Source organism: Vespula pensylvanica, chromosome 7 (assembly GCF_014466175.1).
Source record: "Vespula pensylvanica isolate Volc-1 chromosome 7, ASM1446617v1, whole genome shotgun sequence".
In the NCBI taxonomy this organism is placed as follows: Eukaryota; Metazoa; Arthropoda; class Insecta; order Hymenoptera; family Vespidae; genus Vespula; species Vespula pensylvanica.
In genome coordinates, this window is record NC_057691.1 from 1,469,280 (window position 1) to 1,493,323 (window position 24,044).

Genomic DNA, 24,044 nt, shown 5'->3' on the forward strand with positions numbered 1-24,044 from the left:
ATCAATAATTGAAGTATGGTGAATAATTAATCAAATAGATTTATCATCAAACTTTTCTATATTTTAAGTTTTTTATTGATATAATATTGTGCAATTGATATTACTTGTTTGTGTATTTTCTACTATGGAAATAGAAATAATAATCAATTGTATTTTGCCACTGGGACTTTGTTATGAATGCAAAAAGTATAAAAAATTAATTTATATTTACATACTGATCAGATAAAAATTATGCATACGGCATACAAATAATGAACGTAGATAGATATGTAGATAATTTTTTATACAGAACATCTAAATCAAGGACTCGAGTACGATCATTGTATTAAATTAACGAGATTTATATAGGTATCTATGTTGTTTTTCTCAGCGCAGTTTTTTTGCATATTATTTTTGTCCATATATAAAAGCGCAAACAAGTAATGCACATTACAGTTGTATACAACATAGAATTATCTAATGAATTAAAAAAATGAAAAGCACACGTATTACATAATAAGGAACATGTAATTGAATATTGCTATATATTGATCTTTTCTTTTTTTTGATTAATAGTTTAATTTCATTAAAAACAGTTAATCATATAATGATCAGTAATTTAATAACTGATAATGAATTCATCACCATTCATATAATTTATATAAAATAAAAATTAACTTACGTTATGGGTACATGGTGAGATATAGCAATTTTTTCTGTAAATTTTAAGGCAAAAATAGTATTTTGCCCAATTACACTGATACAATATGATTATATAAATATACAGTTACAATATATCACTCTGGAAGTAAAATGTAAAACTTTTATTGGAAGCATTATATAGTTTGATAAAATAATGGCAATAAGCATATTCGTTACAACTTCATGTTGCTATGGTCCTAATTAGATTTTAGGTAGGATTACTTACATAACATTTGTAAAAGAATGTGTGGGAACGTTAGAAGAGCAAATGTGAATCTGTATAATAATGGTAGCATTTTGTCACCATAGTATGATATACATATTTTATAAGTGAAAATGATAGTGTATGTTCATCGCTTATAGGAAGTAATAAATTCTGTGTCATAGCAATGTATATTATTTTGTAGATGCTAAAGTAAAAAATAATGAATTAAGTATGTTTGTGACTGTGCACTTATTATTTGAATAAATATACATTTTAATTGTATTGATATAATTTGTACTTGTAAGAAGTATAAACATACGTATATTGAGTAGCATTCATTTCAAGAATGTCACTGTTTTGTTATAAAATACATGTTTCATACATCCAATACTTATTTTTGCCTTCAAGTTTTAAGATCATTTCCTTTAATAGAAATAATATAAATTTCTTTTTTTTGATAATATATATCTAGCATAAAAAATTCTACATAAAAAGTTTTTGATTACAAAAGCTTTGAATAATCTTAAATGTTATTAATAATTTTATTTAAACAAATGCTGTTTTGATGTTCTTTTTGCAATATATTGATGAACTATACACTTTTATAATAATCTGTAAATATTGCTAAAGATGTTAATAATAACTTACCATAAAAGCCTTCTTGAAATAATTCCAAAATTTAGAGAAGAAAATAATATATAAAACATGCTAATATAAATAATGAGGATTTTGCTTTATAAGGGATTGAAAACAATTATGGTTTGATAATATTTATAAAGGTATTAAATTTGATGTACATACAAGTGAATAAAATAATACTACAAAAATAGAAATGTTCAAATATGATTTTGTAATAAGCTGCATAACATTGTGAATGTAATACTTTTTAATATCTCTATTACATTCATATAAAGTATATATTTGTATATGTATATATATATATATTATTTTACAAATTTATATTTTTCATTCTCTAAAGTCAACAATACTCAATGACAATCAATTTTAACATGAATATTTTCACTTGTATTTTCTTAACTTATTGCATTTTGATTTTAACAAGTTATTTGCAGCACCTTTTCGCAAATCCTTCAGGTAAAAAAGTATATTCACTTATCTATTGACTAGTTAGGGCAACAATATATCTATCATTAACTTGCACAGCAATGAAATGCACAGAGCAGATAGTATTCATACTTAAAATAAATTAAGAAAAAAAAAAATGCACATGTACAATTATATAAATATCACCTATAAAATGGTATAATTAGATAAAAATAATAGAGTAACAGTGACATGTGGAATGATATAATTATTTATATTAACATCTGTCCAATCATGCATTGTTAATTATTCTTTTGTATGCATTTTCATGGAATTCTTATATATTTCCATGTCACTATTTCTTCATTCGATATATTACTCAAATGAATTATTACCAAACACAGTCTTTCACCCTGTTGTACTGCAGATAAAATAGTTATATAAATTTTTTTGTACAGAAATTGATCTTATAAAAAAATACTTACATACTAAGTGTGATTTAAAAATATCTTCATTATGCACAGCATATACCTTATTTACAAGTGCATCTTGTCCTATAATTCGATCAAATCCTTGGTAATGATCACTTTTATCAAAACTTAGGAAGGATATATAATTTTACAGATTATGTAAAAATTGTCTACATTTATGATATTATATTTATATAATAAAAAATAATATAGAATAATATTTCAAACCTTCCTAATTTTGACAAAATTACAATAACTTCTGAGATCTTGAGATAATCAAAAGAGTTCAGAATTTTTTTCATAAACAAGTGCTTATCTGCCACACTATATGTTATGTATATATATGTATATATATATATATACACACACACATACATTCATACATATATACATACATAAATATATGCATATGTTATATACATATATACATATATATATTTGTTTATTTATTTATTTCACAAAATAGAATCCGATATAGACAAAAAAGAATTCAGTGAATGTGAAATAGTGTACATGGTGACCATACAGCGACATTGAATGGATAAATGGATGGATGTATGGATGGTGGCTAGGTCATGAAATGAAGAACAACAGAATGCATTTAATGAGCGATTGTTTATTATGTTCTTATGATCACTTGTCATACAGGTAACGATGCTTTTCATGAATGAAAATAGTTAATATATTATGTTTATTTATAATTATTTAACATTGAATGGAATAAATTGATGATGAAAGAATAACAATTTATGAATGTAAATAAATGTTGTTAGCGTGTAAAGTAATATTAGGATAGATTCAAAGTGCTGTGAACTAATTTTACTTCGTTGATAACAATAATGGTGCCCAATAGGTAATGTTAGGACATCTATTTAACAACAACAAAATATAGAACAATTGTATCTAGTAGATACAACGTTAATAAATAGAAAAAAAGTAACGTTACGAGTCACGTGATACGTAACAATCGATACGTACTTAATCATTTGTGAAAATTCTTTGTCATGACATGTTTATAACGATTTTGAATAGAATGTTGTTAATGTCATTTAAACATCCTCTATGTGGACACTTATCGCATCATCGGTAAGAATACCGTACTATTAAGCGTTCAAACAACAAATGCATATAGCAATGTTGTTATTCACTCGTTACATTTCTAACTTGCCATTGTTACTTGGAACATAAAAGTTACAAGTTTTCACTTAATAAATATATCTTTAACCAACCATACAAAGGTACATTTGATGAGATACTAAGAACGTAATAAAAAATAACATTGCATTTGTGCTTAATACAATAGCATTTGGAAGGAAATTGTAAAACGTAGAACAATATTCGCGAAACTTTTTCTTTTATAATAATATATAACTTTGAGGTTTTCAGAAATTATTGTGGCCAGGTCATATATATGTATGCGTGGTGTGTGTGTGTGTGTGTGTGTGTGTGTGTGTACGTGTGTATGTACATATATATATCTCTCTTTTTTTTAATAGCACAGTAATGCTCATTTGCCTGATTTTCTTTCGACAGTTTATACGTGCATTCAATAATTCGTAATTTATCGAAAATTTCATTAATTCTATTTTTTTTAAAGCGTATTTACGAAGAACCTGTTAGTACAAGTTACAGTAGAATTAGTTTTTCATTCATACTCAAAAGTAAATTACAGTGCTCTCTGAGAAAGAAACACTGAAATATTAAAAAATACAATTTTGCTCACTGCCCGCAATGCACCATTTTATATTCTGACCAAGTGAACTGTGTAAAGTGTGTAATCATAGCATAAATGATGATTAGTATGTTTGCCTAAATGTGCAGCATAATTTATAATGTGGAAAACATATGATACGCAAGATTGTGTCCTTAAATTACTTTATAGCCAAAGGAATGTAAGATACAATACTTGATGATCGTATCTCATCAGTAATGAATGAATATTTATGGTACCTCTGCAGCCAGCTGCTCTTATTTCAGATATCGTGGAAGATAATTTCTATTTCTAATTGGGACAATAATTAAGGTGTGAACATATAAAGGTAAAGCACAATGTCGCACTGCGTTATGTGTGGAACCTTCTACTTGCATGTAGGCATGTGATTTTGACACTGTTTTAAGTGTAAATGTTTTTTGTATGTATGATCAATTTATGAATGTGACTGTGCACATATGCGCATCTGTGCACTTGTGACTTAGCAATATAACTACTTATACTCAACAAGGTACTTAATATCTTTTTTTATCCCCGAGCTGCTATGTGCTACTTCTACCTCAACAATAACGATCTTCTTCAAGTTTTTTTTACATATGCTTACCCAAAATAATATACCATATTAATAGTCTAAATCTAATTCTCACTTCCAATAAAATAACATTACATACAATTTTGTACAATCCTTCTAAATTTTTATAATGAATGCTCCTGTTATCCAGATATTGTTTCATTACGTTCCTTTGTGAAGTTTTGCAATGTTATAATAGTGATACTGAATCATGACAACAAAATTTATGATATGAAAAATATTCCACATCTTGCGTGCACTGCTATTTTGTATATACTGACCAAAGATATAAATTATATATTAAATTTTAATAAAATTTATTAAACATAACTTTATTTATGAAATGCATTTTCTTTGTCACAAAAAGATTATATAAACTATATTATATATTATTTATAGTCATAAATTGAAAAATTTATAACTATATTGAGAATATTGTTAGTAAAGAATAACAAATAATTTCATGTATGATGCTACAACTATTGCTTGTACAATGATCCATTACATAAATATTTAATGATACTAAAAAAATAATTCATATAATATTTAAAAATTTGGTCAGTGTATTATACAGTAATATATTGTTCATCAGTGTTAATTATACACAAAACAGCAATGCACAACACTATAACAACTCTATTTGTAATAGAGCATTTATCAAAGTCATTCTGTGCAATTTATGCTTAATATAATTTAATAATTTTTTTCGCATTATACTTAACACACTCCAATTATTGTTACACTCCTTTTACTCTATTGTCAATTAATGCAATTCAATAAATGATTTTTGTGACATTTTCTATTATAATTCTTAATATAATAAATCTTAATATAGTAGTAGAATTTATATTAATTTTCATGGCTATTGTGAATTCGCCTTATTATTTAAAAATTTAATCATAGTTAATATTTGCAAGAAATGGCAGTAAAGTAATTTTTAGAGAAACAATATTTTTAGATGACTAAATGCAACATTTCTTTAGATAAAATAATGTTAATAATTGCAAATAGCCAATTAATGATGTAAATTTTCACATAGAAGAAACGATTGTAGGCCTTTGTCATGATCTCCATTCGTATTTTTTTTTCATAAACTATTGTTTTAGTTCATAAATTTCATTGAACGTGTCATTTTAACATATACGCATACTATAAATGAATATTATTGTATTATTTAAAAACAAACTCATAAATATTATATTGTTGAGTAAAAAAAATGGAAAAGATTCAATAACATAATTTTTTTATGAGTTAAATTATTATGATTTTATACATTTCGAAAATTATAAACAATAATTGAACAATTTTTATTATAATTTATGAGAAAACGTTGCATTTTTTATTAATTTATTTTTATCTTGTACCAAATATATGTATATACTTCAATCAAAATTAATATTGTTTTGCTTCATAGAATTTTTAATAAAATGCAACAATATAGAAACTAAAATCGAATCTTCATCAAAAGTATTGATACTGCTATTATAATATTTAACTCCTTATTTCCGCGATGAGAACTAATATTTCGTATAATGCAAACTAAACGATCATATAAAGGTATTTTATAATACTTTATAACAAGATTTTATATATAATGAGAAATAAGTATAGTCCGACTTTATTCAAAACAATCTGCATTTTGCAGAATATACACATCTTTAACAACACGTTCTACTGTCAAGTGTCAACAAGTGTGGCTGATGGTGGTATCAATATGGCACTAAAGTGATTGGATGGAACACAAATGTAATGCAGAAATTTTCCTGGTATCAAATATTTGTTGATTTTTTAGATACTTACTATGTAACAATAAGATATTGTTATTTTTTTCTTATAAAGATTAATGTAATCTATGCGAGAGTGGAGTGATGGATGATGGAGCATGATTCAGGATGTAGCCTAGCACACACAGCCAAGTAATGTGACACGCATGTCATCTTGTGTGATAACATGTGTCAAATTCAATTATAGTTACTGTAACAATAGTCATATTAGAATTGAGGCGAGTCAATGCAATTCCTACAGTTCCCTGATTACTACACTACATCTCCACGTGCGAGAGCATAATTATTTACTCACTCGGTAGATACTTCAAATATTTCATCCTTATTAATAAAAATGTTGAAACTGTAACGATAATTTCATAAGAGATTTAAGAGACTACCTACACACCTATATCTAATAATTCTGTATAACTAAATATTACGACACACACAGAGATCATGTCGCATAGTTACTTATTGAGTTAGTGGATGAAATATCTCAAACTGTACAAAAACAAAGTGTTACATGAAGTAAGATTCATCTATGATCAACAATGACTGCCGGCTCGTGGATACAACACTGAATTCTCCTTTAAACAACTCGTAGGTAACTGGTCGGCGAACCAATACTGTTTTGCCACTTCATGTACATTGTTATTGCCTTTTATTTCAAAAAATAACTGTACAATGTAGAGCCAATTAGATAGTATCTAATGGTATCTTTATAAGTGTTATCTAAACGTAACTAACATCTAAGTGTTAGTATTATCAGAATAATTTAACAAAATATATACCGATAATAGAAAGCAGTTACTTGTACTATATGCCAGTGGCACAAATTGAGGTACTTAGAAAAGACTCTAGTCACATCCACTTTTCTATGCGATTGGACAATTCTTCACTATATGCAACTCTGATTTCTGTACAGAATTTTACACTTCGGCATTATATAACACGCACACCTTAATAAATGTAGCATTAAAGAAGTACTTACTATACATTCATTTGATTTACGTACACATGCAAATATTGTCACATATGTAGAAAGAAGCTCCATTCTTGACTTCTCCTTGCCGGTGAACTTTTGTAATCCATCAAGTTATTTTTCCTGCGCAAATAAATTCTACAGTTTTAAAACGCTTAATATATTGTGGCATTTTTCATGTACTGGCTGCTGGTAAAAATATTCCTTTATCAACTCCATCACAGCTAGTCTTAAACATATTCTGTCCTACTAAGGAATGTGTTAACTTGAAAAAATCTACAACACATAATTTATGCTACCCACAAGTTGTTTTACATAGAGAGATATATTGTTTTAATGAGTAATTTAACTTTTCTGAGAAGCTAATACATAAAAATATGTTTGTTTTACTACTTATACTTGTAATGTGATTATGATAATTATGATTTGGAATATAACGAGTAGGAAAAAGTTGAAATGATTTGTGAAGTTGTTGTATCTAACAAAATATTCTTTTAAGTGACAAAATGATTAACTATTAAGAAATGATATTCCTTTTTTTGTGATTATTGATATTTTTTTTTATAAATTCTATAATGTATGTAAATACCGGCAGTCAGAAGAAAGAAAGAGTTTGCATAGAAATTTTGAAAACGCGAAAGGAAGAATAGTAACATAAGATTAACAATAATCAATGATAGATATAATATAATGACGTGATGATAATTAGTAAAACATTACTATGATATAATTAATATAGAGAAATATTATGCTGCCAATAATATAAATAGCATCAGAGCTATTAAAATAGACTAATTCACAAATTAAATTAATGCTATAAATTACATTTATGTATTCTATTAGAATTTTATAACAATTCTATCTACAGCAAACTAATGTTTTTGCATTTTATGGTGCCTGTGTGACTTCAATGCGTTTGAACAACACAGTAATGTTAATCGACACATAGAATTTATGGTTAAACGTAAACCTGTTCTTTCATTTGCGGACGCAAATATTTTATCAACAATATTATAATATCATTCCACTACCTATAATGTGTATGTGTATGTGTTTGTCGTGTTGTGTATGCGTAATATGCGTGAATACGCGTCTCATTTATATCTCAAATAATATGAATTCTCTTTTTGTAAGTCTATGTCAATCTCTTCATGTATATATATACGCATCTTTATATATATATATATATATATATTTATATATAGATATATTTCTCTCTCTCTGTAATATATTATTATTTTATCATTTTTACTGTTATTACTCATGTTATGCGATATTTATAAATGTACAAGTCATTATTTTTAAGAGCGGTGAGCCAGCGCCTCCAGCTATGAATTGTACTCATGTACACTTATACATTTCATTAGACGCTACAGCTAATAATTTTAGTCACTAGTTTTGCTATACCCATTATTAATTACCACCTATCTTATATCACCCCATCCTATTACCTACCCGCAAAGATAAAGTGATTTGAAATGTCAGTATTAGCCCTCTTTTATAAAAGAGTAAACACAGACTGCATTCGATCGAACACCACTATATTGAAACAAGAGTTCCAAATAGTTTTACATTACACAGTGACCCCACTCTGTTTAAAAACAGTAATTATATGGGTCTGCTTTGAGTTTTGCTCAGATTAATATGAATAAACTTGATAAGATTCTACATAAATTGTCATACAGATCTCAGGAATGTATGACGTGATGGTATTTCACTCTCATATATAAGAAACATATAATTTTTTATAATGTGATGAACTATGAAGTATATGATATAATTCCAATCAAATAGCAAATGTTTTATATAAAAAATTGTATAGTGGATAAAAGCAGTGTTCAGCAATAACAGTAACTTGCACACAAATATGCACAAAAATTATTTTTACAATGTAGACAATGTACAATGTGATATAATGTATGTATATTTGTATGTATCTATGTACGTATGTATGTATGTATGTATTTATGTATTATCATGTTAGTTCTATTTATTACTACATTGTGAAATAATATGAAAATTTTCTAGCAATATATTAAATTTATTTCCATTTAATTAGTATATTTCAAAATTAAAAATAATTAGATGAATGTTTAATATATTAATTATATTTCTAAAAACCAAGGAACCAACTCTGTGCAGTTAAGCTATGGAAATATTTATTATTATGATAAGAAAAGTAATCATTTTAATGGATATGACATATAGGCTTTTACCTTTAAGTGAGTATATGATGAAGAATAAAGTCAGAAATTATGCTACTTTTGAGTATACTTATCTAAATATTACACAAAATAGATAAAATTCTATTAATGCATGGATCCAACGATTTAGAGTTAAAAATGATACTTGGCAATGGTGAATGATTATTCTTTATGTACTTAACTGGTCCAGCCAGCTTTGATATATAAATATATGTTCATATTTAGAATAGCTCTTATTCTGTATGCATATTCAACTTCAAGCCAAGTCATCTTTAACTTGTATATGGAAAATCTTTGGTTTTGGCAAGGTATTACTCTATACTTAACATGCCTTTTTAAGTAACACGTTAAGCGAGTAAGATCTTGTTTAGCCTAGACATTTGCTATTTAAGGAACAATTTAACATAATAATTTAGATATGGTTTTATGATAAAATAAAAATGAATTTTTTTATGAAACTAAGTGAAATACTCACGTCTCATTTAAAGACTTTCAAATGAGTTCTGTATGACATAAATTTCAAGTAATATTCAGTCAATATATTATTAAAAACAGAAAGAAGAAAGATGATTCTCCGTAGCATCTGCCACATATCTTAAAGGTTTGTGGTCAAGCATACCACATCTAGTTCATAGCAGTTTTGTCGGATCACCTGTCAATATATTATATCGTATAACTAGATATATTATGTGACTCTGATGTAGTACGTGTGTATTATATGTGATAAAGCCCCGTAATGTGGTGTATCACAGAACAATTGTAGTAGTTATCATATAACATATAATATTTATATCATAATAACCTTAAAAGATAGATCAATGTTGACGAGCCATGATGGATGCATGAACAGTGATGAGAGAATGCAAGCGCTATAGTGATGCAGCGATAGATGACAACGGGTGGTAGGTGGTGGTAGTGGACAAGTGTTAAAGAAGGGAGAAAGGAGCTGCCGTAGCATCTCAAAGTGTGAAGAGGCGAACAACGGAGCCCGATAATGGAGATGATCAAGAATGCTGTACTTGAAATCAGTGAATCATACTGGCGATGGCATTTTGACGTGCTCGTTTTGCTTCCTCTTCACTAATCCTTTGCTCGATCAAGTACTGAGCAGTGCCGATCGCATTGGGATAACCCGTGATAGTCACTATGCGGTTCCTGGTACCAGGGGCAAACATGCCTTTCTTAGAGATTTGAATGTTGGCGCCACTTAGGTGCTGAATCTCAATGAGGGCACGACCACCGGGTCCCAGAATAGCTCCCACTATAACCTCTGCAATTTCTATGTCTACTTTCTTGGTCTCCTTGTTGTTGGCGTCTACCTGTGTAGGACTCTTACTTACAAGTGATAACTGGTTAGTGCCCAGACCAAATGAATTGTTGTTCAGGTGAATAGCACTGGCAGCAGTGTTGTTCTGTCTAAATGGATCGAAAGGCTCGTATCTATCGAGTGTATTGCGTGGAGTAGGTGAAGTAGATCCCAGTGCAGGAACTGTTCCAATTGGCCCGAAGACTCCACCATTATTGTTAGAACCATTGGCTGTTGTGGTGCTATCCATTGGATTTCCCAAATAACTCATACTTGACGGCATCCCAATACCCATCCCAAGGATATTGTACTTTGCGAGAGTAGCAATGGCGGTTAAAATCTCGGTAGCAGCAGGTTCTGAGAAACCTGTTGTACGTAAGTTCAGCTTTATATGTTCTAAAAGTTGCGTTGTTACTGGAGCTGTACCAGCAGTGATAGCAGCACCTAAGTTCAAGTTAAGGCTCAGTCCAGCGCCATTCAAGAGACTTACTGTAAAAAACCAAATCACAAAATATACAATCTGTTTGTATTCATGATCTAATAATTATACACTAAAATTAAATATAAATTTTCGTTAAATATCAAATTTATAAAATTTGAATTGTAAACATGATGAAATGAACATAAGAGTGACAAAAATAGATTTTATTATATAAAATTATATTTTACCTGTATTAAGTCCAGCTGTAGAAGTATATGTAGGTGTACTTGTTGGAGCTTGAGCATAAGGACTGCCTGTAGGATTGTAATTGGCAACAGGGCCACTTACATCAGCATAACTAACGTTTAAACATGTTCCACTTTGTGGATCATCTGCTACCTTTGCTAAGATCATCAACAAGGCATTTCGATTATTTTCCTTTTCCCCTATTACTGTGATACATCGTTCTTGAAGAGATAAATCTTTAGCTTTTTGACTAATTTGAACATAAGAGCCAGATTCTTCTTTAATTTGTTTAATGTAATTTCCACCTTTTCCTATAATCATCCCCGCAGTGCTGTTAGGCACTAAGATTTTTACCTAAAATATTATTAATCATTTAACAATAATCGTTTATATCATATAAAATCATTATATAACAGGATTATCATAATATCATACCTGTTTATCTCTTTCTGCCATTGCTTTACCGGATTCAAAATCCACTGTGGTTTTTGACGTAAGATCTGGCTTCTCTCGAATTTTTTCCATAATGAAATCCATGACAGACATTATAGCTTCGACACTACCAGTTATTAAACATACTCTCTCTGTAGTGCCTATAAAAGAATAATTAAATCATATTATAAAAACATAAATAGAGAATTATGATATTAATAGTATATCATTACAAGAACAAACATAGATCAAGTACCTGGATAAAAATCATGCGATTTAGACATCTTGACTCTTGCTCCTGTATCTTTTTGAAGTTGTGCAATAGTCTCTCCGCCTTTTCCAATGATGGCACCGGCGGCCACACCAGGGACCAATACTTTGAGATGATATGTTCCATCTCCTCCTATAAATATTCCATAACAACTTCTGCACAACAATGCGTCAATGTATTTAATTAAAAACCTATATAAGGCCTATTTACTAATATATGTATTACAATCTGAATATTATGAAAGTTAATAAAAAAGAATTTTATAAAAGCAATGCATAGGTTAGACTGATCCGTGATCTTTAATTTAAAACTATTCCAATGCTTCATTTTTAAATAATTCCGAAAAATATGCACAAAATAAAGCACATTATATTAAATGGTCATTTCGGATAAAATTTTTAAATCGCTTAATAAAAATCACGCGGGAAGAAAAATAGACATTGCTGTGAAAGACGAGAGATAATTGGCGCGAATAATATCGACATAAGATAGTACAACGTAGGAGAATCACAAACTCGATACGAAGTCGCAAACGTACCGTACTTATCGCGATCAAAAGACGAAAGGGATGGCGTTGATCATTCGCGATAAGAAAGACGAAAATATGCACGGAACTATGTAAAGATGGAAAGAAGGAAGCGAAGGTTCAAAGGGTAGACGTGACTCGGAAGCGCAGTGGGATTGGCACGAAGTTTTGATGCGCTGAAGGCAAACAGCTGTTTGACAGATGGAAGCCCCGTGCGCTCGCTCGTTCGCTCGCCTCGCATCGACCTTGACCCGCAACCTCGGCGGCGAAACGGTGCGTGGTGCCTGACAACTCACCGATACGCCACATCCTAGTAACTCTGCCACTTTGCGTCTAACACGGCAGTGGTGGCCGTGTCTGTGGTGGTAGTGGTAATGGCGGTGGTGGCGACGATGACGACGATGTGGAGGTGGCGGCGACGACGGCGGTAGCGGTAGCAGGCAGCAACGACGACGTAGGCGGAGAGGCGATGGCAGACACGATGCCAGAAGCAAGAGTAAAGTAGAAGAAAAGGAAAAGAAGAAGAAATAGTAAAGGTAGATACGATGCTGCGTTCCTTGGAAGAATGAGCTTTTGCGAGAAGAACGTAACTGTATTATGGGGATCCGATGACGGAAATAATGAACGAAAGGAATAAACGAAAAAATGACACGATGTATACGTGATGGATGACATAAAATATGACACGCGACTCGCGTCCGCCGACGGTATCGTCGCTTCGTCGTCCTTGTCGTTGTACAACAATATACGAGAAATAGGAAAAAAAGACGAAGTGAAGGTAGTAAATAAAAAGAAGGAGGAATCGACGGCGACTCTAGCGCGAGCAAAGGTACTACTGGCGCGAGATTGATGACGAAGTTGCAGAGTCACGAAACTGTCGACCGTCTTGTCACGATCCTCCATTAAAGTCGACGACGAGCGTATCGCGATCGCAGCTCGGCCATCCGCTCGCGCCGACGAAAAACGCCACTCTCCTTCTTTTTTCTTGTTCTCACGCAAACGAGAGAAGTGAGAGAGAGAGACAGAGAGAGAGAGAGAGAGAGAGAGAGAGAGAGAGAAGAAAGAGAGAGAAAGAGAGAGAGAGAGAAAACTTGAAAACACGCGACGCATCGTCGCGCGGCGCACGACGTTGACGTTGACGTTGTTTGGTGTCGACGTCGACCTCGTCGTCGCCGTTGCTGTTCTCTCGACACAGCGTAACACCACCACAACGAAACGAATCGGATAGATAAAATGCTTATGCGAGAAAAAGAAAGAAAGAGAGAAAGAATGTAGAGAATACGAGAAGGAAAGGAGACGTGGCATGAAAGGATGCGCAAATCGTTGTACGACGTGACGCGTTCTCGCCTCGTTCTATGGAGATATTTTTGCCAATCGTTTAAAGTGGAAAACGAAAGGGAATGGTCGATCGGTTGGTTGAACGGCATGATAGACATCCAAACTTTTGCGACCGTCGGTCGAGTACACTGAAGACCGAGCAAGCAGAAAGAGAGAGAGAAAGAGACGGAACGAGCGCGCGAAGCGATCGCTGTGTCAACAGCAGTAACCACCAACGAGATTGTCAAAGACGCGCGTAAAACCAAGAAATAGAGAGAAAAAGACCAATGTGACGGATTAATCGAAAGGAGAGAAGACAAGGAAGAAGGAAATGCATTGATGTTTGAATAGATGGATGGATGGATGGATGGATGGATGGGTGGGTGGGTGGGTGGATGGATGGACGGTCGAACGAATAGAGAGAGAAGGGAGGAGTGGGGAGGAGAAAGAGAACCGTGCGTGCGACCACCGAGTTACAATGCGCGTGAGAAAAAGTCTTCTTATGAAAGAATCGTCGCGGAGGACGTTCTATGAGATTACCTGATCCATAGTGGGACCTTTTCGTGGCGCCATCCTCCGCGTCGCAGTCGAGCGGTCGCTTTCTGGAGTCTGCGATCTCTGGGGAGGGACACGTCTCCATTCCTGAATCGGCGGCCATCTTGGTTCGGTCGTTCAGCGCAGCGCACACACCAGGTTACTACACAGGCACACACACGCACGCACAACAAATGGGGAAAGACGGAGGGAAGGAGAGAGAGAGAGCAGAGAAGTGAGGAGAGGAGAGGAGAGAAGAGAGAAGAGAAGAGAGAAAGAGAGAGAGAGAAGCAAGAGCGATAGAGCGACGGGGACGGTGCTACTCTTCCAATCGCGAAGAGTAGTAGAAAGGAAAGAGAGAGAGAGAGAGAGAGAGAGAGAGAGAGAAATACAGAATATATGTACGAGAGATAAAAAGAGAGAGAGAGAGACGTCGGTCGACGAGGGGGGCCAGGTGTCGTGGGTCGAGCGACGAGCGGTCAGCCAGAGGAGCTACCACCACTCACGATTTTTTCTAATGAATCGAACCGGACGAACGAATGTACGAACGGACGAACGTACGCACGAGCACGAGCTTACTGATGGATTTTTGAGGTGACGGATGGGAGACGTACCGCGGACGTACGTACGCACCGTACGAACGAACGAACAAATGACACACGCTCGCGGGCTGCCGCGTCTCACTGGCAACTGCTCGCGCGCGGCTCCCTTGCCAACCAGCTGGTTTGATACCCGATGGTGCGTGCCTCGACTCTCGCGTTCCTCTCTCAAGCGCGCGCACCATCTTTCTTTCTCTGTCTATTCCCCTCTCTACTCTCTAGTCTGCATCTCTGTCTCTCTTTTTCTCTCTTTCTCTTGCACACTCATTCGGTCGACCCGAGCACCAGGGACGCCTCTCTCTTTCCCACCGTGCAGACCTCGCGGGCTTTCTTCGTGTAGGGCCGTAATATCCTACTTCAGTACCCTAACCTGTACGACGCTCTGTTTCCGGACAGTATCGTATCCTTTTCGTACATTGAACGTCTATATTTTTTCGATTTCCCAAAGCAAAGGTCGCGCCAAATCGACGACAAAATATCGTTAGACGATATCTCGCATACATTATAAATGAATTAAGCGCATCGAAGACGCGAAAAACATAGGATCACTGGTAAGAACTTAAAAGTAGGTCGTCGGTCTAGGAACGAAACATCGAATGATGACCTAATAAAATTTAGAATAATCGAATGTCACAAGTAGTGGTTAGATCGAATCGACCGATCTTGAAGGCGATAATTTCCCTTCTCTTTCGACATCACCGTTCTCTTCTCATTTAGTTACTTGAGTTTAAATATGTGCTAGCGGGAAATTTGTATTTATTCGAACGAAACGAATTTCGGTCGCCTTGCATCGTAAGGTGAAACAACGCGAGTCACTATTGTGTTTTAATTTTTGCTCTACTTTTTCGATCTCGTAAGATTAGAGCCGTGTATCATAATGGAAAAAAAATCGATATAAAACGAGAGCGATATATATTTTTATTCGATGGAACAATCTCAAAATCATTCTTCTCCAGTACTAACGTCGTTCGTAGAAGTGCATAAATAAAGAAAGAAACAAGTAAATAATAATTAATTTAATAAACGTAGATAGAGCGGTTGTAAAAAAATGAACTTGCATTTATACTTTAGATTACAATAATGGCGTTGCTACCATACAAATATCTATATTGTGTATTAAACAAATGTTCATGTGTTAACTATAGTTGCATAAATGTTCTTCCGGCGGATCAATTCGAACGAGCGGTCATGTAAGTTAATGATGCGTTACGTGGCAATAGTTTAAAGGCAAACGGTTAAAGTAAAGAAAAAATAAAATCGCTTACGTTTTAAAAAATATTTCGGAATGTATGTATAGTCTATCGCGGTCGATCTTTCAATTGATTGCACAACGGCTCGTGATAAATATTAAACATATATATATATATATATATATATATATATATTACTCGTAAATAAAGGATAAAGAAAGGAAGAGGGAGAGAGGGAGAGAGAAGGAGGAAAAGACTTTGTATCTGCATCTGCATTTGCATTTCCGATAGCTTTGGCCTTACAAGGTCATTAGTGTCGTTCTAACGACATCAAATAGCTTCCTATATCGACGATCGCACGCGTTTATAGATAAACAAGTAGACACGATTGACTTTATATCGGACATTGTTAAGACGCAATCGTTATAGTCAACTACGTATCTTTTTATTGCCACTGACATTCGTTGATATCTTGCGAGATTATGGCACGATAGTTTTTCAACGCTGCAACACGTACTTATACGTCTACAAGTTTGCCTTCGAATCATGCAACGACCGTTCTTGAAACATCGTGCCGAAGTTCCGTTGTACGTGGGAAAGTACGTCGTGACTATTATCGATGTTTTAGTAAATACCGATTAACGGGAAATTACTATAGACTGTAGACTATACTTTGGTTATCTCTCTTTTAGTGCTGTTAGAAATATCGTATACAATACAGTATACGATACGTTCAAAGTATATTATAACTTATTCTAGAATATTTGTCCTCGTAGAACGTTTTCTATAATTTCGATACGAAATTACTAATGTCCGTCTATTAGAAACTTTTAAAATACTTGTAATACTGTTATCGGGAAAGATGTTTACACAGATGTAGGAACAGTTTTATCCTTTAAACCTTTAAAAGATCGTGTTATTGTACAACGAACGAATAATGATCGTTATTCTATTAGATAGAAAAAGATTATATTAAAGCAATTAAACGTAAATATGTAGTGGAATGAATAGAGTAAATAATTTCTTGTATCTTTCGAGTTGTTTCGTATTGTATATTCTTTCGTATATTAAAAAATATATAAAAAACATAGAGCATTTATATTTGAAAACTAGTCACTCGGAGGAAGGCGATGCAGGCTAATGCGTCATTTCCTAACATTGATTACGTGCACGTTCCGATTCGACGGGATCCTAGCGTAGGGAAGGGACATCATTGACTTTAGTCACTGCTAAACGGACCTTTTCCATCGTGGTTGAAGCGGAGGGTTAGCCTTACAACGCAGGCATATAAATCATTGTATAATAAATTACTATAGTCTTATAAGCTTTATCTATTATTTAGTAATTTAACGAGCGTCACGAGACCAAAAGCTTTGATACGGATCAGAAAAACGTAAGGCCCAAGTTAATCATGATACATTCCGATAACAAAGACAACGCATGTTCGTTATCATAAAAAAAGATTTTCATTAGTTCGTCGATTATAAAAACGATCTATATATATATACATATATATGTATATGTATTTATATATATATGTATGTATATATATGTAGATGTATATCTTTGGACACCACACAAAGTCCAGGGAGCACGAGCTTCGTGAAAAGCCAAGCGAGAGAAAGAATAACACTACGTATGTACATAGATACATATTTTTGGGTCGCAATCGTGTGTGTCGCAATGCCGTTGCTCGTCTCGAGCGCAGCGCGACGATTGCGACGAATCGACTTGGAATCGACGGCTACAACAGAGAGAGCTTCATCGAGTCGACGACGGGTCGCAAGTCTTGACGGCTCGACCGAGTTGCCACAATGTATTCGATGATACGAGATAAACATTTTGATGATAAAACTCTTTTCGTATACATAATTTCATCCTTCGCGGTAGAATAGTAAACTTCGTTCTTTGTTGTTTCTCGATTGTATTTGTCTTATAAAAAGAAAAAAAATTCCATATATATATGTACCGTGTGTGGGTGTGCGTTATTATGCTGTATTTGAATGAAGAGAAAAAGATATCTTATCGTTTCAACGACGTTTTATATAGAACGTGTCGTGAGATCGTAAAGAAAAGAAAAAAGAAAAAAAAAACAAGAAAAAACAAACAAAAAAGAGAAGAAAAAAGAAAAGATAATATAAAAAGAAAGATAAATAAAGAAAGACAAAAGGTTTACATTCGTACGTGAACCAATCATGAATAAACTCTTCCTACTGTACGGATGCACCGTAAGTGCAACGTGCGCAACTATAAGTTACCGCAGCGCGCATACATAAGCGCGCATGCGCATGCTCCTCAACTCTGACTCCGACTCTGACTCCGCACTCCGACTCTTCACCTGCGCGATTAAATCCGTCCATCCAGAGTCTTTTTCGTATCACGGCCGATATTTCGGCTCTTTCCTCAAAAGACTCGCATCATTCTTTTGCTTGGCTCTTCTTGAACTAGTGCATTCTTATTTATATATTCGTACGTTTTTTCTTTTTACGGATCGGAGAGTTGCATCTCGGCGTTCGATTCCCCGACCGTTTTTCTTATCGACAAATAATGTTTTCTATTATTCACCGGAAGTTACGTAATACGATGAACGCATAAGCCGAGAACACAGAGAATCAGGGGTTAACATTTTAATTCGACGTAATATATACATCGAAATAGAGGAATAAACGGAAAGGGGGAAGAAAGAAAAAAAACTAAAGAAAATCCTTTGGCCTTTTGAATACACGTGCACGCTTGGCTAATAATCTTGGAATTTTTCCTCCGTTACGTCACATATTCCAGTAGTATTCGTGGAGCGAATATCTTTAGATATACGTGTATAATAAGAGAGATGCGACTATCGCGAACCGGTTTAACGTATGATGAATATCCAATTTTGATCATCCTTTAATGCATTCTTTCGTTTAGCAATAAGATAAAAGTGTGATTAAACTCTTTGGCGTATCAGAAATCGTTTTCATAGGTTTTAGAATCTCGTTAGTATTCCTTTTTAAACTAAACCTGTACTAAAGTGATATATATATATATATATATATATATATATATATACACGGTAGAACTTTGAACGCGCACATGTATTGTGTTACACGCACGACGAATACGTTCGAATGCATATCCCAAGGCCGTTGGACGCTCTGACATACTGTAGCAAAGTTAGTGCAGTATCCATAAAATCTCGGTGCCGTGTGTCCTTCATTACAAATTATCTCGACGTTCTTGTACCGACAAAAGGAGATTGCGGTCCATAGAAATTTTCTTATTGCGTTGGTTTCTATTTCTTTGTCTCTCTCTTTCTATATATATATCTACATCTTTAAATCTTGTATCTTAAGAAGATGCATGTCAACGTATTGTACATATCCCACCTTCTTACGTTATGAAAAGAACATATCGTTGGATACGCTCCTGCGGAAGTTATACCCAAATCAATTTTGACCTATATACGGTGCAGCAGCAGTGTGGCCTGTCGATTACAGCTTGGCTCGACTTTGAATCACTTTTCTGATGAATTTTTATAAGTAAACGAACGGGGATTTTAAAATATCTTATACGATGCCTTGATTATGGTCAATACGAACGAACCTATCGTTTCATGGACGTAGAATGTCGATATCATTTTCTCACTCTCTCATTCTTCTTCTTTGTTAGGACATATGTGTGAGTGTATGTGTATTTATGTGTATGTATGAGCGTGATGTATGTGTAAGTGTATTTAGAACACTGTGATTCCTTGCCTCACCGTTCTCATTTTTCTCAGCTGACCTTAATTTAGTATAGGGTGTTTAAAGATCAACGATGCGCTATGTTTTTTTGTTCTTTTTATTTTCTTATTTTCATATGTATAAGTACTTTTTTATTTTAATTATATCGCAATGTAATGAGAAAAAAGACATCGTGAAAGAGAGAGAGAGAGAGAGAGAGAGAGAGAGAGAGAGAGAGAGAGAGAGAGAGAGAGAGAGAGAGAGAGAGAGAAGAGAGAATGAAGATAGAGTATAAGAATGCTCGCGTCTTACACCTATACTACTCGTTTACACGTAATGAATCCTTAAGCTGTGTCACACCCTTAAATAGCTGGCATACATAAAATACGATAATCACAGTATTATTAGTGTAATAAATACTGCACATTTGAAACTACATCATGAAATAAAAAAACACTATCTATGGTATCTATAATATTTGAATAACTTTCATAGGAACATTATATAATCCTTCTATTTTTTTTATTTAGATAAACTGATCTAAAGATCTGATAGTTTATTATACTTTATTTTGAGAGTTAACCTTTATAACGTACTAATCGATTAACGAGATTTTGATAATTATTTATGTTCAAGTCTGCTCTACTTATTCTTCCGTAAAAAATACAGTTTATATATATATATGTATATATATATATATATGTATATATATATATATATGTACATACATATTTACTGATTTTAATGTTACGCTATTACTAGAAAAATAAAACAATATGAAAAAGTAACTTATTGTCGCAACTTTTTTTTTTAGCGATGATGCAGTCATTCCAAGTAAGTCTTATTTATAAAATTGTGTTTACATCTTTAAGTATAATTAGAGATTATATTATTATTGTCTAATAGACGTAAGAAAATATGTAAGATATTTTATAAAATATATTTTCTATCGTAACTGATATTTGCATGTGATTATAAAATAAAAAATTGTATTATTATTTTTCTGCGCTCTTCTTATAACGATATGAACTTAGTCACAGATGGTCTTATCTAGCGCATGCGTAATAATAAGCGACGTTTCAAAATGTCTACTATTATCGAGAGTTCTTCACATTTTCAATGTTCCTCTGTTAACAACATTATTTCCCTTTAAAATAGTATTATGAAAAATATAATAATAATAATAATAATGTAATAACAGTGAATAAGTCGTGTAATAGTGAAATTCATTATACAAAAAATCTTATAATAATTCATTAAAGTATTCCATTAGATAACCGAAAAGTTTGATATAACCTCTACAGCTTGTAATAAAAACAGGATAATCTCTGAGCACTGGCGCGTGATATATTGACGAGACATTAATTACGTAACGTCAGCTGATAAATCTAAGGAGTACGTATATGTGATGAAAGGTTCAAACAACTAGTAGGTTTGTAAGAAACTGTCTTTACTTAACTATAATGGATGCAAATGCTGAACAGGTGGAAGTGAAAATATTGTTTTTCGCGAAAGCACGTGAATTGACAGGACTCAAGGAATGTAAAATTATCGTCTCGAGAAAGTTATCTTATACAGAACTTTTGAATATAATAGTAGCATCATTTCATTTTGAAAATATACGTGATACGCTGATACTAGCTGTGAACGAGGAATTTGTTTCTCAAGATTCTATTTTAGAATTATCAGAGAAGAACGAAATTGCTGTTATTCCACCACTTAGTGGAGGTTTCTTCATTGTTTATTATTTGCAATATACTACTAACGTATAATTTAAAAACTTTGTTTTACTTTTAGGTTAACATGGGTACTGGAAAAGATTTTGTTAGGTTAGAACAGAAAGTATTAAATATTGGAGATATAGTTAATTTAATAGTATCACCAAAATGCGGTGCAATATCTACTTTCATAGGAACTACACGTGATAATTTTGAAAATAAAAAGGTATTTCTTTTAAATATTTAGGTTATATATATATATTATAATTAAAGTTAAGTAATCAACTTATATTTCAGGTTATAAAACTAGAATATGAAGCTTATGAACCTATGGCATTAAAAGAAATGAATAATATATGTGGTAAAGTACGTTCACAATGGAACATAGAGCATATTGCTATATATCATCGTCTTGGCGAAGTCCCAGTGACTGAAGCTAGTGTGGTTATAGCAGTTTCTTCTCCTCATCGACAAGAATCACTTAAAGCTGTAGAATATGCTATTAATACATTGAAAGCCTCTGTTCCTATATGGAAGAAAGAGATATATGATATTGAAGAGCCTAAATGGAAAGAAAATAAAGAATGTACCTGGTCAAATAGTAAATAATCCTTTAATGTTATTTAATTTTTGCATATTTTAACATTTGTAAAATATTTCATTGTAAAATATGCTTCCAAAATGGTGCAATTTATGGGAACTTTTGGTTGTTATGATAAAGCAGGAATTTAGATAGTAATATAATTTTCATAATATTCATATTTTATATTTGGCATAATAAACTAATGTTAAGGGGTATGGAGTATTGCTTTTCATAAATATTTATAATATGTTTTATAAGTTAAATATTGTTTTTCTACGAAATATTTAATAAATATTTTGTTAGAAAATTAGTGTATATTTTTTGTAATTATAGTGACAAAATAAATTAATTATAAAAATTGAATTACTAATGTTTGCTATGATTCTTTTTCTACAGATACTGTTGTATGTAATGATACAATAGAAAAATGGAAGGATTCGCCTAAAAGTTCATATTCAAATGAAAAAGGTTCTTTGGAAGATGTAGAAATGCCAATAGAAGAACCTGTTTTATTTGATCCAAATCTTGTACAAATTAGAGCAAGCTCAGAGGAGCTTAAACATAGAATAGAATCTTTCATTCAAAGAAAACGTCAACAAGTGAATTTAGTGAATGTACAAGAATTCTGTTGTTACAGGTTGGAATGTAATAAAATATTAAATTAAAATTTCTTAAAGTATCAACGTATTTTTGAATATGTTAAATTTAAGGTTCATTTATATTACAGAGAGCAGTCTAATGAAAAACAAAATTCTTGTGCAAGAGTGGATGCTATTTTGATTAGAAGAAAAGATTCTAAAAGTCATGTTAAAGGTAAAAAACAGTAATATAAAACAATACTAATATATGTGAGGAAGTTTGGGAAACGACTATTGTTAATTCATGTGTATATTTCTTCAGTACATAGGGTATTGAATGCATGGGGACCTCAAACAGTTGATCAATCAAGTCTGCATAAAGCTACTAATCATATAACAAATCAGAACAACAATAATTACTCTTCAGTATTAGATGATCGAATATCTACTGCTGAAAAAATGTTAGGCATAATAAAGCCTGTTTCTCGAGATATCTATGAAAGACTTAAAAATATTGAAGATAGGATATTATTTTTAGAAGGAGTATCTCCAGAGTATAAAGATTTTTGGGTAAGCAGAATAAACTATGTGTAGTAATTACATATTATTTACTTGTTGTATGATTGTAGGTAACAGAGGATATGGACAATTTAACACAGAGTATGAAACCAGTCAGGAAAAGGGTAAATATTTCTCACTTTTATTTTGTATATATTTTTTTCACATATAAATATACATTTTTATATTTATATAAATAATATACAATTGCAGACATATTCTATGGCCGAACTCGATTCAAAACTGCACGAATTAGAAAATAAATATGCAAAAACGATAAAATAGCATTCGTGATGATGATTTATATAAAAGAAAATTCGAATTTATTTTATTATTATATTAAATCATAACGAAAAGATTAAGTATTATTGTTTTCTAAATAAAACGTTTAACATCTTTCCAAATCAAATATTATTAATTAATTTTCAAA

At 32.3% G+C, this 24,044-nt stretch overlaps 2 protein-coding genes across 9 annotated transcripts; one reads left to right on the top strand and one right to left on the bottom strand.

Moving 5' to 3' along the window:
* Positions 1 to 6,274: 6,274 nt before the first annotated feature.
* On the bottom strand, positions 6,275 to 14,949 carry LOC122630584 (RNA-binding protein Nova-1). 5 transcript variants are annotated; one of them, XM_043815226.1, is made up of 6 exons: positions 14,694 to 14,949; positions 12,296 to 12,442; positions 12,043 to 12,200; positions 11,610 to 11,961; positions 10,975 to 11,429; positions 6,275 to 7,553 (listed from the first exon to the last, which is right to left on the bottom strand). In XM_043815226.1, the coding sequence occupies exons 1-6, from the start codon at positions 14,809 to 14,811 to the stop codon at positions 7,545 to 7,547; spliced, it is 1,239 nt and encodes a 412-aa protein (XP_043671161.1). In that variant the 5' UTR covers positions 14,812 to 14,949; the 3' UTR covers positions 6,275 to 7,544. The 5 variants fall into 5 exon arrangements, with proteins under 5 accessions (XP_043671161.1, XP_043671158.1, XP_043671157.1 ...); XM_043815223.1 differs by adding an exon at positions 13,133 to 13,193 and having other exon boundaries at positions 6,275 to 11,429; positions 14,694 to 14,831; XM_043815225.1 differs by lacking the exon at positions 6,275 to 7,553 and adding an exon at positions 10,673 to 10,904.
* Positions 14,950 to 21,246: 6,297 nt separating this feature from the next.
* Positions 21,247 to 24,018, top strand: LOC122630591 (molybdopterin synthase catalytic subunit). 4 transcript variants are annotated; one of them, XM_043815242.1, is made up of 9 exons: positions 21,248 to 21,609; positions 21,693 to 21,905; positions 21,975 to 22,121; positions 22,193 to 22,496; positions 22,875 to 23,115; positions 23,206 to 23,291; positions 23,379 to 23,626; positions 23,686 to 23,739; positions 23,828 to 24,018. In XM_043815242.1, the coding sequence occupies exons 3-9, from the start codon at positions 21,981 to 21,983 to the stop codon at positions 23,897 to 23,899; spliced, it is 1,146 nt and encodes a 381-aa protein (XP_043671177.1). In that variant the 5' UTR covers positions 21,248 to 21,609; positions 21,693 to 21,905; positions 21,975 to 21,980; the 3' UTR covers positions 23,900 to 24,018. The 4 variants fall into 4 exon arrangements, with proteins under 4 accessions (XP_043671178.1, XP_043671179.1, XP_043671177.1 ...); XM_043815241.1 differs by having other exon boundaries at positions 21,248 to 21,572; positions 21,662 to 21,905; XM_043815243.1 differs by lacking the exon at positions 21,693 to 21,905 and having other exon boundaries at positions 21,247 to 21,609.
* The last annotated feature ends 26 nt before the right edge of the window (positions 24,019 to 24,044 follow it).

Bases quoted from the DNA above. Each gene is read 5' to 3' on its own strand.
- LOC122630591 (XM_043815243.1), top strand. From the start codon at position 21,981: ATGGGTACTGGAAAAGATTTTGTTAGGTTAGAACAGAAAGTATTAAAT. The intron at 23,627-23,685 runs GTAAGCAGAATA...GTATGATTGTAG, and splicing joins CAGAGTATAAAGATTTTTGG to GTAACAGAGGATATGGACAA. The intron at 23,740-23,827 runs GTAAATATTTCT...ATACAATTGCAG, and splicing joins TGAAACCAGTCAGGAAAAGG to ACATATTCTATGGCCGAACT.
- LOC122630584 (XM_043815222.1), bottom strand. From the start codon at position 14,811: ATGGCCGCCGATTCAGGAATGGAGACGTGTCCCTCCCCAGAGATCGCA. The intron at 12,201-12,295 runs GTACTTGATCTA...ATTCTTTTATAG, and splicing joins ATCGCATGATTTTTATCCAG to GCACTACAGAGAGAGTATGT. The intron at 11,430-11,609 runs GTAAAATATAAT...GGTTTTTTACAG, and splicing joins TACAGCTGGACTTAATACAG to TAAGTCTCTTGAATGGCGCT.